Source organism: Peromyscus maniculatus, chromosome 12 (genome assembly GCF_049852395.1).
Source record: "Peromyscus maniculatus bairdii isolate BWxNUB_F1_BW_parent chromosome 12, HU_Pman_BW_mat_3.1, whole genome shotgun sequence".
In the NCBI taxonomy this organism is placed as follows: domain Eukaryota; kingdom Metazoa; phylum Chordata; class Mammalia; order Rodentia; family Cricetidae; genus Peromyscus; species Peromyscus maniculatus.
In genome coordinates, this window is record NC_134863.1 from 87,918,816 (window position 1) to 87,934,376 (window position 15,561).

General features: G+C 46.4%; 1 protein-coding gene across 3 annotated transcripts in view; it reads right to left on the minus strand.

Moving 5' to 3' along the window:
* The window catches only part of C2cd2 (C2 calcium dependent domain containing 2), a 76,203-nt gene extending 62,860 nt beyond the window's left edge, over positions 1-13,343 (minus strand). For all 3 annotated transcript variants that reach the window (XM_006996876.4, XM_076549322.1, XM_076549323.1), the window contains exons 1-2: positions 12,784-13,343; positions 1,913-2,011 (exon numbers count right to left, since the gene is read on the minus strand). In XM_006996876.4, the coding sequence (XP_006996938.1) occupies positions 1,913-2,011; positions 12,784-13,044 (360 nt within the window). In that variant the 5' untranslated portion in view covers positions 13,045-13,343. The remainder of the gene's footprint in view (positions 1-1,912; positions 2,012-12,783) is intronic.
* Positions 13,344-15,561: the final 2,218 nt, after the last annotated feature.

A 15,561-nucleotide genomic window follows, 5' to 3' on the forward strand; every position in this document is an offset into this window, starting at 1 on the left:
AAGCTATAGCCACTTCTCACCTTGACAACTACTCAGCCGATCCTGTCTCCATGAATCCTCAGACTGAATGCCTCTGAGTCCTCAGTCAAAAGCTTTCTAGTTCCCTTCTCCTCGAGCCTTATATGCCTTTCTCTGCCCAGCCATTTCACTTCCTATTCACTTCAGCCTATTCACTTCAACCTTCCTAGCACTGGGATTAATTGCATGTGTGCTTCCCAAATACTGGTAGCAAACAAATGAGATCTCAAGTGCTGAGATTAAAGGTGTGTGTTACCATGGCCTGGCTCTGTTTCTTCTAGCCTGTATTAATCTTGTGTAGTCTAGGGTGGCCTTGAACTCACAGAGATTCAGACAGTTCTCTGCCTGTGCCTCCTGAGTGCTAGGATCAAAGGTGTGTGCCACCATTGCCTGACCTCCCTGGCTAACCCTGTGGCTAGCCCTGTCCTCTGATCTTCAGGCAAACTTTATTTCCTAGATGACAAAAATATATCAACCACATGTGTGCAGATATCCCTGGAGTCCAAAAGAGGGTGTCAGATCCCCTGGAGCTAGAGTTACAGGAGGTTGTAAGCTGCTCAGTGTGGGTGCTAGGAATCAAACTTTGGCCCTCTGCCAGAGCAGCAAGCACTCTCAACTGCTGAGCCATCTCTCTAGCCCAAATCTATATTCTTTTTATGTGTACAGAAGTATACTTGGAAGAGTTGTAACAAATGGCACTGACGGGGGGGGGGGGTCCCTTTTCCTCTTACAGCAAGACTTTCTCATCTAATGGCCATGGGAACCACAATGGCGGGGATGTCCCACTATCCATGTGGGGAATGTCTTTAAGTTTGGAAGATAAGCTAAATATTAGGCAAATGAGGCATTTTTAATATGGGGGCACATTTAGGGCCCAAGGATATAAAATACATATTATTATTAATAATAATAATCATCAATAATAAGTTAGTAAATACAAGGTGGTAATGTGAATACAGCAGGCCAAAGTTAATCTTTGATTTTTGATATTTCTTTAACTCAGTATTGAGGTTTCCTTAGACTTTCTGGACAGTCTCATGTGTGCATCTGGCTTGTAAACTCTGAGCAATAGGACTAATTCTATACCACATCTCACGGGCTCAGAAACTGCCTCACATGGTTGACTTCACATACACACACACACCAGTTTTACTGAGAGGCCATAAATTTGGCCTTTTAGGCTATGCACTCAAATGCTTTTCACACATTTGTAGCTGGGCAGCTATCACCAGCAACAAACCCTCTGCTTCTTGGGAACCACTCCAGTGCCCACCAGGCCCTTCCCCACCCAGGTCCTGGCATCTCTAGCCTTGTTCTATTATATCTATATATTAGATCTATTATATCTATCTATTATATCTATAGTTTATCTGTTCTGGGCATTTCAGATAAATGGAATCACACAACACAGGGTTGCATGTGGCATGATGTTTGTTGTTTTTTTGAGACAAGGTCTTGTGTAACCCAGTTTGGTTTGGAAGTCACTATGTAGCTGAGGATGACCTTGAGCTTCTGATCTTCCTGCCCCTATCTTCAGAGTACAAGTATGCACCACCATACCTAATTTATATGCGAGGGATCAAAAGCAGGGCTTCATGCATGCTAGGCAACCATGTTCCCTATTGAGCTACATCTCTAGCTCCCAATAACATGTTTTCCAGGTTTACAGATGGTATGCACACATGTGTTTGTATTTCTGTCCCTCTCAATGCTGATTGATATTCTCTTATGTGCAGACTTTTTAAAAAAATCCATTTATCCAACAATAGGCTGACCATTTCTTCCCAGAATAATGGTTCTATATTTTCAGTAATTCAGCAATCTTGGCTTAGCTCCAGATTGGCATTCACTCAGCATGCAGGGGAAAATGGCACAGCTCAAACACCCAGCTCACCTTCTCCTGGGCCGACTTGACCACACTAGAGACATCCCCAACTGTTAGCTGCAAGGACTGTGGTTGTGGCTTCTGCTGGAAAGAGAGATGCAGTAGGCCCTGGAAGAGAAAGGCTGTGTGAGAAGAAATTCATAAATGTAGCCTGGGTTTTATTTATTTTTAAATATATACTTGCTACAAAAATAAAAATAAAAACACCTGTAACAGAACATCCTAACAATGGTTAAATCAGTAGGTTTACACCCCTGAGAACCTGCCAGTGTTGGACTCAACAAGCACTTGACAAGCAGGATCCTGTGAGGAGGGAAGGATGGAGAGGGCAACTGACTCAAAGTGAAGCATCATGCTGAGCCCCAAGATTCAGGATGGGAGAGAAGTGCAGCCTTAAGGCAGGCTGTGGGTACATCTTGTCTTCTCTGCTGCGTTTCTTCCTTACGAAGGAAGCACTCTTCTCTGAATGGAGGGAATTACCTCTCCTGCTTTATGAGGTTGTAGGGGCATTGCTACTTAAGGTACTGTCTCCCTTCTCCTCTTCCACTGCTGGGCAGAAACCCAGGACCTGGCATCTCTCTGGGATGTGAAATGACACAGAAGGCTGCTGGCTGGAAAGGAACCTGTCTGGTGGCTGTGTCCTCAGTCTTTGCCACAGCCCTCCAGAGGTGCCTGACTCCCTAGCCACTGGAACTCCATGCATTCTCCAGTGGAAACTATGTCTCCCTTGTTTTTCTTTTATTTCTTTTTTGGTGTGTATGTTTATTATGTGTGTATGTAAACATTTGTGTGTGTGAGTGCATGCACATGCCTGTCACAGTCTGAATGTGGAGGTCAGAGGAAAATGTTGGGTGTCAGTCTTCACCTTGGCTCATCCTTGTTTGAGCAGTCTACATGCACCAGGCTAGCTGCCAATCAGCTTCCAGATATTTTCCTGCCTTTGATCTCTCCATGTGAGCTCCAAGATTATAAAGACACATGCTACCACACATGACTTTTAGATGGGTTCTGGGGATTCAAACTCAGATCCTCATACTTGTGCAGCAAGTGGTTTACCTATTTAGCAAACCTCTCTTTTTCTGGGGTGGAGGAGTCTTACAAGTTAAAAATTTCCAAATGAGGGCTGGGAATATTGCTCAGCTGGCAACATTCTTATTTAGCATACATGAAGCTTTAGATTCAATTAGTATGGTGCTCCATCTCTGAAATCCTAGCACATGAGAGGTGAAGGCAGAAAGATCCGAAGTTCAAGGCCATTCTTGGCTACAAAATGAATTTGATGGCATCCTGGGTGACACAAGATCCTGTTTTTTTGTTTTTGTTTCTTGTTTGTTCTTTAATCTCCAAATGGCGCGTATATATATATATATATATATATATATATATATATATATATATATATATATATATAATCAATATGACTGTAAGGCAGTAAAATTGATTCTTTAAAAAGTAAATATGGGCTTAGACAGCAAGCCAAGGACTATCCTCTTAAAATGAGTTCTCTGGAAAGTCCCAGCTTATATACCAAGATATTCTTTTTTTTTTTTTTTTTTTTTTTTTTTAAGATTTATTTATTTATTATGTATACAGAGGAGGGTGCCAGATCTCATTACAGATGGCTGTGAGCCACCATGTGGTTGCTGGGAATTGAACTCAGGACCTCTGGAAGAGCAGTCGGTGCTCTTAACCTCTGAGCCATCTCTCCAGCCCCCAAGATATTCTTAGAGTGAAACCTTCTTTAACTTTTCCTGCCAGATAGTCTTTCTTGTCTAAAGTTCTGACTGAGTGTCAAGAAGCTTCTGCCTTATGTGTGTCTTGTAAGTGAGGACTCCATGGCAGTAAGCTAGTTACCTATATGGGTATGAACAAAGATAGGAGACAGAACTGGCATGTAATGGGACCAGAGGTGCTTGGGCAGGCCTAACACAGAAGAGTAGTGACATAACTCTCTATATATATCTCTTAAGAATTCTCAGAGATCAAAATCAACCATAAAATACATAGTTCATTTTTAGTTAGGATTTAGAACCTCACCCTGTGCTAACAGCACCCACCTCACTCCTTAAACATCATGAGAGGTGGTAAAATCTACATTGTGGGAGGGATGAAGTCACCATCTTTAGGCTATACTGGCAGAGTCTGGGACTGGAGCTGGCTTTGGTAGCAGCATCTGGCTAAGGACCCTATGAACTTGCTGAAGTCACTGCACTATGAGCTGACCATATGTGGCACAGAGGCCAGTGCCAAGCAGGTGCCATCAGCAGAGTGCCCAGATGCTGAGGTAAGCCAGCAGAACAGAGCACCCCAGAAAAGCCTGGAAGCACAGGGCTGCCTTCTTTCCACTGGACAGACTATGTCCCAGAGCCACAGCAGGGCAGGTAAGGTGAACACTCCTTCTTATGGTGCCTTCTGGACAAAACCTTGGAAAGATCTTTAATGTCCAGGCATGCATGCTCTTACAAAGGACACACATTGTAAGTTAAAATAAGGATGGAGGAGACTACCTTTCTACTTCTAATCCACCTGCCCCTGTGGACTCAGGAGTAGAGTGAGACTACAGCTTTCAACCAATTCCTGCACTGCTGATGTTCTGCCCGAGGCTAGCAACATCAGTCCACAGTCATCTGCCCTGACTAAAGGAAGACTCTGAATACACACAAGAAAACTCTCATGTAAGAACTGCCAGAAAAACACATATTTACACACACACCATTACAAACACACATATACACACAAAAAACAAACAAACAAACAAAAACTGAGAAGTAAGATGGGTGACCCTTAGACCCTGACCCAGATTACAGAGCTTCTGTGATTAAAACTATGGCTCTGAGCAATGAGGGGAAAAAAAAATCCAGAATAGACCAAATGAAGTAGAAGCTCAGCCATAGGGCCTCAAGTGGAAAACTCTACACCATAAACCTTTGTTTCAAGCAAAGGATTGTGCTTGAAAAAAAAACCTGTGTCAAATTACTTTCAGTATGTGCTGGCCCGGGCACCATGCACACTCCTTAAGGTGTACATGAAACAGAAGAGAAGTTCATATTAGGCTCAGGTCCCATCCCTGAGATATCTAATTATGCATATGAAAATATTTCAGAATCAGACATCAAGAACACTTCTGGCCCAAGAGTTTCAGATAGGAATGTTGCATGTAGCAACAGTAACAACCCAAGGCACTGGGAAGGTGGGGTTAATTTTAATATTTAGTTGCACTTGAAGAAGTCCTCCATGTGAATTCCAGGGGTTGAACTCTGGGCATCATGCTTGGCAGTAAGCATCCTCACTCCGAGCCTTCTCTCCAACTTGATTTTTTTCCTTAGTATTTTATTTTCTTATATATATTTTTAGCGTAGGAGAGGGCATGTGCATGCCTTAGCATGCATGTGGAGGTCAAAGGACAATTTGAGAGGGTTCTCTTCCACCAAGTGGGGTGTAATGATTGAACTCCAGTCATCAGGCTTAGCTACAGGCACCTTTAAATCAAGATGTGAAAGAAACTAGACAGAAAAACAAACACTCACAAGGAAGCCTAGCATGACACATGAACTATATAACCACTCAAAGTGGGTAGGAGGATGGATATTAAGAACATTCAGAAGACCATCCTGACTGTGCAGAGTCTGTAATCCAGCACATGTGTTTCTACAGGGTTAGCAATGTGTGAGTTACCAATGTGATCAAATAACTAACCAAGCAAAAAAACTAAAAGTGAAGAAGAGACTGATGTCTCAGTTGGTAAAGCTCTTGCTGTGCAAACTGAGCACCTGAACTGCATCCCTAGTGCCTAAGCAAAACGGCCAGGTGTATTGACATTTGCTCACAATCCCAATAGGGGAGGTTGGGCTGGCAGACACAGGAGAATACTGGAGGCTAACAGTCAATGAGTTCTAGGCCAATGAGAGATCCTGTCTCAAAAAACAAGGTAGATGGCACCTGAGAAATGACAGCTGAGATTTTCCTTTGACACAGGCAAACATACACATAAGGGTGGGGGACATGTACATATACACAACAGAAGAAAGAAGACTAAGATGAACCCTGCTGTTGAACTAAAAAGCAGAGTACTGATATACATTCATGATTTAGAAGTCAAATACTGATAGACATGAAAACATGCATTTTCATGCCCACAGTTATGCTGAAGCTCTGTCCACTGGAAGGGTCTGGAACACTGAGAGCTAAGTAGTGGTATGCATACATCCTTTTCCAAATAAATGGAACTGAAGTTTCTCAGAGAAGTGGTTTGATACAGGTTCAGAGGAGGAGAAAATACAAGGTGAGCAACACACACGTACATGGCCTTGTGGGACCATAAAGCAAGAAAAGAAACACAAGTGTGGTCTGATGAAGAACACAGCTGGCTAGAGAAACACACAGCAGCAATTTAGGCAGCAAAGTAATATAATGGGACAGGATTAGGACCCACAGAATAATTTAAAGAACAAACAAAACACAAGTCTACAGTGATGTATGATCAGCTAAATATACGTGGAAGAGTGACCATTCCCTCTCTCAGCAGAGGTCCAGTTAATAACATAAAGGAGGAAATAGCAAATCACCACTAAGGAAGCTCCATGTAGGTAGTTGTTGCTGGTGAGTCACACTGAGGGACACTAAATTGAGAACAGAAACATCCAAGGATACATCTCCCAAGACATGGTAACTGTAGCCACATGTGGAACATCTCACAGGACCCACATTCCTAGTAGCAAGTTACACTAATACCATGACCTCCTCAATACTGAACAGTCATGGGGTACTGTTTCTGTAGGTACAGCCTCAACTCAACAGCAGGGAAAAGCAGACCCGAGGGGGCCTTGAGCAATAAGATGATATATAGAAAAAGCTGCCTAGATTGAGAAATGCTTTGTTTTTTTTATTAAAGGGATTGTGATAATGTTAATGTCTTGTACTGCCACAATGTTAATTTCACTGTTTTTAGTTGTAGCTACAGTAGTTCCAGCTGGTAACATAAGTGTGCCCAGGCTAACACCTTGTTCTATACAATGTTAATTTTATTGCCTGTTTGGTTGTAGTTACACTGTTAACCCCTTGTTCTACCTGAATTTTAAGTTATATCAACCCTATACCAACAGTAATTCTGCTCTAATCATTGAGTGATAGTTATGGGAGGCTGGGTGAGGAATGCATAGAAACTCAATTATTTTTCCAACTTTTCTGCAAATTCAAAAAGCAAATCAAACAGTTTTCAAAGGAGAGTTTACAAAAGAGCAGCCCTGGCTCATGACAGGCATTGCTCACAGCTTCATACAGGCTCACAGATCTCTATGGCATTCCCTTTTGCAGAAATAGAGATCAGACTTATCCAAGATCACATAGCTAGTGAGTATAGAGTTGGGATTCAAACTCCAGCAGTGGCTCACACATATCTTCCACATGGTTAAAGAACCCTCTTCCCTTCTCAGCCACCAGAAGTGGGTTGGAGTTAGCTTTGGCTAATTCTGGTTGGTCTGGATAAGACACCCACTCTTTCCTGAATTCCTGTCTTGTTGGGAGCACAGCTGAGTACAAAGATCAGCTCCACTGGCACTTGTCCTGGGCTTCACACTGGTGATCTGCACAGTCACAGGCTAGCTTCCTTTCACATTTCTTTTCTTCGGAATGATAAAACAGAGCACATTAAACACCATGTTGTTATTTTGGGGGCCTGTTGACTCCCAAATTTGAGGCCTGCATCCAGACATCATGGTGTACATGGCCACTCTCTTCTCCTTCTACCAGGTCTATCATTTACACCACTCAGGCACAGGGCTTGTTTCCAGCCACTTCTGAGCTGAGCATGAAGTCCACACTCTGTGTGGACAGAACCGAGCTCTGCCTTAGCTCACAGTGCAGAGAGCAGATGGAGCAACAAGTGACGAAGAGGGGGAACAAGTGCAGACTGCTGAATGTGTGGAGTAGGGCATCATCCTTACAGAAGGGGAGGAGTCAGGCATTTCTGAGATTTCAAGAAGTTAAATAAGGAGAAAGGGGATACACACTATAAGGAACTCTGGGGTGCCAAGAAGAGAAGAGAGAGAAGAGAAGAGAAGAGAAGAGAAGAGAAGAGAAGAGAAGAGAGGAGAGGAGAGGAGAGGAGAGGAGAGGAGAGGAGAGGAGAGGAGAGGAGAGGAGAGGAGAGGAGAGGAGAGGTAGAGGAGAGGGAGAGGAGAGGGAGAGGGAGAGGGAGAGGGAGAGGGAGAGGGAGAGGTGAGAGGGAGAGTGGAGAGGGAGAGGGAGAGGAGAGGGAGAGGGAGAGGGAGAGGGGAGAGGAGAGAGGGAGAGGAGGGAGAGGGAGAGGGAGAGGAGGGGAGAGGGGAGAAGAGAGAGAAGAGAAGAGAAGAGAAGAGAAGAGAAGAGAAGAGAAGAGAAGAGAAGAGAAGAGAAGAGAAGAGAAGAGAAGAGAAGAGGGAGAGGGAGAGGGAGAAGAGAAGAGAAGAGAAGAGGAAGAGAAGAGAAGAGAAGAGAAGAGAAGAGAAGAGAAGAGAAGAGAAGAAGAAGAGAAGAGAGGAGGGGGGAGTAAGGGTGGGGGGGAGAGAGAGAGAGAGAGGAGAGAGAGAGAGAGAGAGAGAGAGAGAGAGAGAGAGAGAGAGAGAGAGAGAAGAGAGGAGAGAGATGGGGGCATGGTAGAGTTCACAGAGGTGCCCCAAGCCCATTTTCCTTTTCAGTGGGGGGAACAAGCTGAACCCAGGGTCCTTACATGAATGGCTGTCAGAGTCTCACTACTAGCCTTCCTGTGTACCCGCTTCTGCCATTGGTTTTTGTAAGCACAACTGAAAGTCATTAGGTGATGGGAAGACTGCAATTACTGGCCAACTATCTATATGCAAGTTGCAGAGTCTCAGAGAAATCAGTGCTATTCAGAACATGTTCTAAATTCACACTGACTCCCTATCCTCTAAAAGGACTGCAAACTGCCATAGCAGTCTTAGTCACTTGTTTGAAAGGATTACAGAAATGAACAGATCTGAGAATCTTCCTAATCTAGGGTCACTGCCAGTTGAGAGCAGGGAGGAAACACCAGAGAAACCCATAACATCAGCAGCAGAACATGGGCTCTGAGACCAGCACGTGCTCCACAGAGCATCACAGTGGAAGGGAAGCCCTGCATGATGAGGCTACATGCTATCAGCATGACAGCATCCCAAACCAGGGCTGTGGAAACAGCAACCTTAGGTAATCTTGGTTGGTGTAGGGGTATGGGCATCATGGTGTAACTGATTATTACCACAACCAAAGTGTTCATGTGACTGTAGGGCCAGTCCACAGGGTGATCCTGAGCAACTACTTTCAGACAATAAAGTACTTTCTGGGTTCTCTGGCTCTCAGTTACAGAAATCCAGCCCCATCAAGGTGGCATGTTTTTTTTTTTTGTAATGTCAAACTCGGTGGAGAAGCAAGACTTAACACTAAAACCACCATCTGGGACGTGTTGCTGGGCACAGCAAAACTGACTGACAGGATGACTTAGAGATAGGTGTGCACAGTGTCTTCTCACCCACGGGGAGGAAAGTATCTCCTGTTCTCTACTCTTCAGCTAACCCAAGTCTTGTGAATGTGGCACTGTGATAGAGAAGCAGGCAAGGATATTTCTAATGATTCCATAATTTCCACACACTGGAAGACAGCTGATCAGCTTCTGGGACAATGATGGCTTCTCCTCTTTCCCACCCAACTAATCACCCTATACACTACTTCTGGAGTGATGGTTGTAACTCACACAGCTATACTTATAAGAGCACAAAGAAGCCACCATGAGTAACAGCTTAGTTCTTGGATCACAGGGATTCAGCTACATCACTCAGGCCTTCCTCACTGGACGTCATTCAGGAAAAACACTTGGGGCTCAAGGATGACTTTGCTTCCCACAGGGCATGGCTGTAGCTGAGACAGGAATATGAAGAAGCCAGTCCAGGCTCCAGGCTGAGCTTGGCCTCTCAGCTCTCAGGCTTCAGCTCCTCACTTCTAGAGAGAGAAAGGGTTGGGCAGAAAATTTGAGAGTTTATTTCCATTTTAAAACAACTGTGGGGCTAGGAAGGTAACTCAGTAAGCAAAGTGTTTGCTGTGTAAGCATGAGGATCTGAGTTTGATTCCCAGAACCCAGGAAATTAAATTAGGTGTGGAGGAGGAGCATGGCTGTAATCCCAGCACTGTGAAGATGGAGACTGTAGAGGCAGAAACAGGTAGATTCTTGGGGCTTGCTGACCAGCCAGTCTAACCAATCAGTGATCTCCAAGCCAATCATAGACCCTGTCTCAAAATACAAAGTGAATAGTGTCCTTGAGTTTGTCTTCTTGTCACCACATGTACACACACAAGTCCATGTGCACCTACACACACATCACACACACATCTCTCTCTCTCTCTCTCTCTCTCTCTCTCTCTCTCTCTCTCTCTCTCTCTCTCACACACACACACACACACACACACACACACACACACACACACACACACAGATACAAACCTAGGGTAAAATCTAGAATGGGACAGGTTACTGTTCCCACTGGGTAGAAAATTTCCCTTTTCACGGAAGATGCTGAATATGATCAAATACTACTAGTGTCTCTCCATTCCACTCTACCAGTGACAGACCAAGTATTGGTTGACTTCCAAGTATTAGCTGCCTCCCTGGTTAGGGCAAAGGGATTTCAGGAGAGAGTGGGGGCAGGGGACCTCTAAGCTATGGCTGTCTAAGCCTAAAGCAGTCTGGGAATGTCAGCCCTAATCAGGGATTAGTGGCATTCAAAGTTGGGGGAGGCAGGAAGAAACTCCAGAAGGCTTGGCCTCTGGGGTCAGGCTCTCACTGGTATAAATGCGGGTATCTGTTCCCTGCATATCATCACTGTAACAACAGCAAATGCCCAAGACACTGGTGGTAGAGAGGCAAATTACTGACTTCCTCTCTGCTGCAAAACCCTCCATTTGAATTCAATCAGGCAGCATCCCAGGCATCTGCCAAGCAAGTACAACAAAAACCGTGGCAAGAGATACTCCAACACCAATTCCTGTGCAAAAGTGCACATAAAGCCCCTGCAGGAACCACCAGTTACTTTGAGCTTAAACCCAGTACAGTACTGGCACTTTCAGGCAAGAGCTCTCTTGGGATAAATGGCTGAATGTGGGAAAGAGCAGAGCCCAGACATGACCATGCAAACAAGCTCATGTCTTTCCAGCCCCTGCATGTCCTCCCCAACAACAAAGGCCAGGGTTACAGGTGAGAAGCTTTCACCTGCCACTAATTCCACAGGAATTCACTTGCCCAACCAAGAACAGTGCTAAGGAGGGGCTTCCTCTTTCTGGCCAACTCTCCAGGCAAAAGGATCCCTGGGAGCATATCTAGAGTGATCTTAGGAAGTCAACCAAGAAATGCCAGGAAATAAAACATCCAAAATTCACAGAAGGGAGGGTCACTGACTCTGGGCCACTAGTGTCCACCTCCTACAGATCATTAACCTGCACACCCAATAGCACCCTACAGAGAAAGAGAACAAGACTGGCTTCAGCTCAGGCAACTCTGTTTTCTCTTTGCTGAGACCAGGCTTCTGACACCAGATCAAGTGGGGGGTCAGTGACAGCAGCTTCATGGTGGGATAGTGTTTACACCTACATATGAGGACACATAGCTTGTGTGTTGACCCTGGGTAGAGGTCCAGCTCTGATGACTGGGCACCTATTCTAGGTATCAAGACAGATGTCAACTGAGCTTGTAGCCTTTGCATCCAAAAATCTTTTTCCAAGAGTCCAGAGCAAAGTCTCTTGTACTGTTGGATTTGTGCTAATTTATACTTAAAGCTTTTTTCTTCTTCCTTCTCTCTCTCTCTCTCTCTCTCTCTCTCTCTCTCTCTCTCTCTCTCTCTCTCTCTCTCTCTCTCTTAGTTCAATGGCTACATGTGCCAAGCTCATGGCACAAAAACCAGGCTCAGGGCCCACTGTGGAATATTCTGAAAGTGGGTAGGTTCAGCCATGACAATGACTGAACATTGTGGTAGTCACTGTGTCCAAGGCTGGTGATGTGGGGCTTCTTTACTGGGATGTACAGCAGGTATGAGTGCCTGTGTACCGGAAGTCGAGGGACAGATACAGTGCTGACAGGTGCCAGCTCTGTCCCACCAAGCTCCTAATTCTCCTGTGCAATGCCTCCAAATTGTAGATGCCAGGAACTTGTCTTTACACTAACATCTCTTAAAAGTAAAAATAAGTCAGCAAGCAATTAATAACGAAAGAAACAACCTCAGGAATGTGAGGCACAGAGCTGGGTAATAAGCCCAAGGTGTGAGGTCAGTACATTTGTGTCCATATCCTGGCCTTGACACCAAAGGCTATGAAACTCTAACCTTCCAGACATCAGTTTCCCCAATTGTATGATGATGAGGATGTCATGCTGATTTCCAAGTGACATAAGCACTTACAGTCCCCAGGGCCACATCTGGCAAGCAGTGATATCTCAACAAATGGTCATTCTTCTGTGATATACTCAGAAATGCAAACCTTTTAAGCATTGAGAAGCTGTAGGCAGAGGGCAACAGATTCGAAATGGAAGCATATTTGTATCAGAGCTATCCACAGTTATCGGGTTTAAAATCAATAAATGTCCACCCAGAGTCCACTAGAGACCAGCTGGGTGGGCTCAGGTTCTCTGAGCGGTTCTCCCACAGACAGCCTACTTCAGGGAGCCAAGGATGTTTGGTGTGTGAAACAGTCATGTTGATTTCCCACCGCAGGTGCGGCACTCTCCCTGGTCCTAACTTCAAGGATGAATGCCTTGCCTCTGTAGGCTTAGGGTGGCAGGTCAGGGGCGGCGGCGGCCTCCAATCGACAGGGCTCTTTCTGATGGCCCCCTCACCCTCAAACACCACGCCTTCCTAGGAACTCACCCCTCTCCTTTCGGCCTCGTAGTTCAGGGCGGTCACCCAGGCCGTTTGCCACTGGCTCCCCCAGCTATCCAGTGTCAGTATCCAGGACAGGAGTGTGTCTGACTCCCGGCGCCGTCGCTCGTCCGGCTCCACCCGCCGCCGTGGCGGGGGTCGCGCCCTGGCCAGCGTCCATTGCGCCAAGTACAGGCCCACCGTGCCCAGGGCCGCGACGAAGAGCGACACCAGGATGAGCCACTGTACCTCGCCGAGCCACGAGCCCATGCTGACGGCGCATAGCCGTCTTGCGCGCCCCGACTTCCCCAGCAGCCTTGGCCCTGGGGCTCGGAGCGGGCGGGTGGCGACTCAGGACATCCGCCGGGGCGCAGGGGCGCGGGGTCCCGGGCCTGTGGGGCCGAGGCCGCGGGGAGGGCGGCGGGGACTGGTCTGCGCGCCAAATAGAGCGCTGTGCACCTAGGACCGGAACACGGGACAGAGGCGGCCTGTCCCTCACGCGCGTCTGGGAAGTGCGGGACCAGGCGCTTCCTCTTGGGTCCCAACCCTGGGCGTCCCGCCCGCGGCCCGCAGTAACCGCAGGAGGACGGGCCTGGGGGCGGGCAGAAGCGGAGGCTCCCTTCACAGCTCCGCCCCCTTAAAGGCCCCGAGGGCCTCACAGTTAAAGCGCTCAAGGCCTCTCCCACCACAATCCTGAGTGGTGGCAAGATGGTGACCTCGTTTGGGTGCTGCGTTTGGTGCATTAGACCCCAAAGGCCGGGCGCCCTCGCTGGGTTCTGTGTGCTCACGCGCGTTGGTAAGAGATGCCCCACTGAAGTGAGAATTCCAAGACTTTCCCCACCACCAGGACTGGGTTTCAAGGCTAGCCACAGTTAGCTGTCACCCTAAAGTAGGCTCATGGGCCGCCTTATGGGGATGACGCCTGTGCTAATGCAAAATCTTGGAATGTGCTTGTCAAACCCAGGCCCTAATTCAGGATGTGGATGGATCATTGATATTTTTGAAGCGCGCGCAAGTGTACATGTGCGATATGGTGGGATGTGTATCTGGCAGTGTGTGTATGGTGGTGAGATATATGTGTGCCTTGTGTCTGTGTTTTGTGCATTTGTGACACACTTCTGCAAGCTCACCTCGAGAAAGGAATGTTTAGGAAAGTTGTCAGAAACAGAGTAGCCAGATTCTCCAAGACCTGACACAGCCTTATCTCTTAACATGGTTCAGCTGTGGTTTTTGCAGCTACTTCAAAGGAATTTGACATCAAGTTGGGCTAAGTGGACCTACCATTCAGCCTTCTCTTACAATGTAGGAGTCTGCAAGCCAAAACAACATTGGAGATTTGGGCCAAGAATCAGTGTCCCCTCCAATTGGGTGGCAGTTGGACAGAGGGATTTTCTAGTCAGGACATGGGATTAAAAACAGCCCTAGCTACCTCTTGTAAATTACCATAGGCTGATGAGCACTGATAGTCCACAGGCTAGAGTAGAGGCTCAGACCTACTCTTCTTTCCCCTCTTTACATCTGGTATTTTGAGGGAAAAAAAACAAAAACAAAGGAAATCTGTTTTTGTTTGAAGAAAGGATCAGTTATTTTCTGACCTATGGCTCTATCTATGCAGTTGAGTGATGTGGGTCTTACCAGGCACCTGAAAGTCTAGACTATATCTATCTGTGCCCAAGTCCACCTGTGTTCATGTGAGTTCACATGTATGCTGGCTGCTACTGTGTGGGTGGTGATGAGGAACTCATCCATCCTGTGTGACTGGTGCAACCAGTCTCATTCCTCCAATGACATGTCTCAGGGGCTGCTCACTCCACTGACACAGCGACAGGCTTGGAACAAACTGCAAATTAACCACCACCCCTAGTCTGGAATGCATCGTATTTCCATATGTGTCTGCAAAGAGATTGTTGACATGCAGATATGTAGGGTGTCAATATTTGCTTCTAGAAGCAAATTGTGGGGGAAATAATGACACTGGCTTATGGGACAATGCAGGTGATCAAAATATGCTTGCAACAGAGCAGAAACACCCTGTAGGTTCATGAAGCGATCAGGCCCTTCTAGTTTCTGCTCCCAGTGGATGACCCAATGACTCTGGGCTACTCACTTTTCTGGCAAAAGCAGCACACACCTTCCTCATCATGACATTCCTCTTGGACCTGGGAAGCAGACTACAGTTCTCCTGTGAGGAGCACCACCTCACAGGAGTGGATTTTAATAGGTTTAGTTCTCAGTCACATTTGGCTGTGACTGTTTGTGGGGTTTAACCACTGTGGTGTGTGTGTGTGTGTGTGTGTGTGTGTGTGTGTGTGTGTGTGTGTGTGTGTGTGTAATATGCCCATGTGTATTTCAGGTACATGCACCCATGCACAGCAGCAAAGGCTGGAGAAGTATACCAGGTGTCCCACTCCATTTTCAGCCTTACTCCCTTGAGACAGGATCTCTTTACTGTCTCTGGAGCTAGGTTGGCAACCAGCAAGCCCCAGCACTCCTCTATCTCTGCCCCCTCCCCACCAGCACTGGTGTTACAGGCAGGCAGGCACCTACATCTGGCTTTTAACATTGGTTCAAGGGATTTAAACTCAGGTCCTACACAGCAAGTACTCTTACCCACTGATCCATCTCCCTAGTCCAGGTTTAAATACTCTACAACTCAAAACTGTGACTCTGAGTTTCTATGAATATGTGGGGTAGGAGTCTGTACATGGAGGAGGACCCTAGATGTTCTGGCTGCTGTCACCAAGTCTGCTCCCCCCTTTGGTAGTTAGTGGGTGATGAAATATTTCC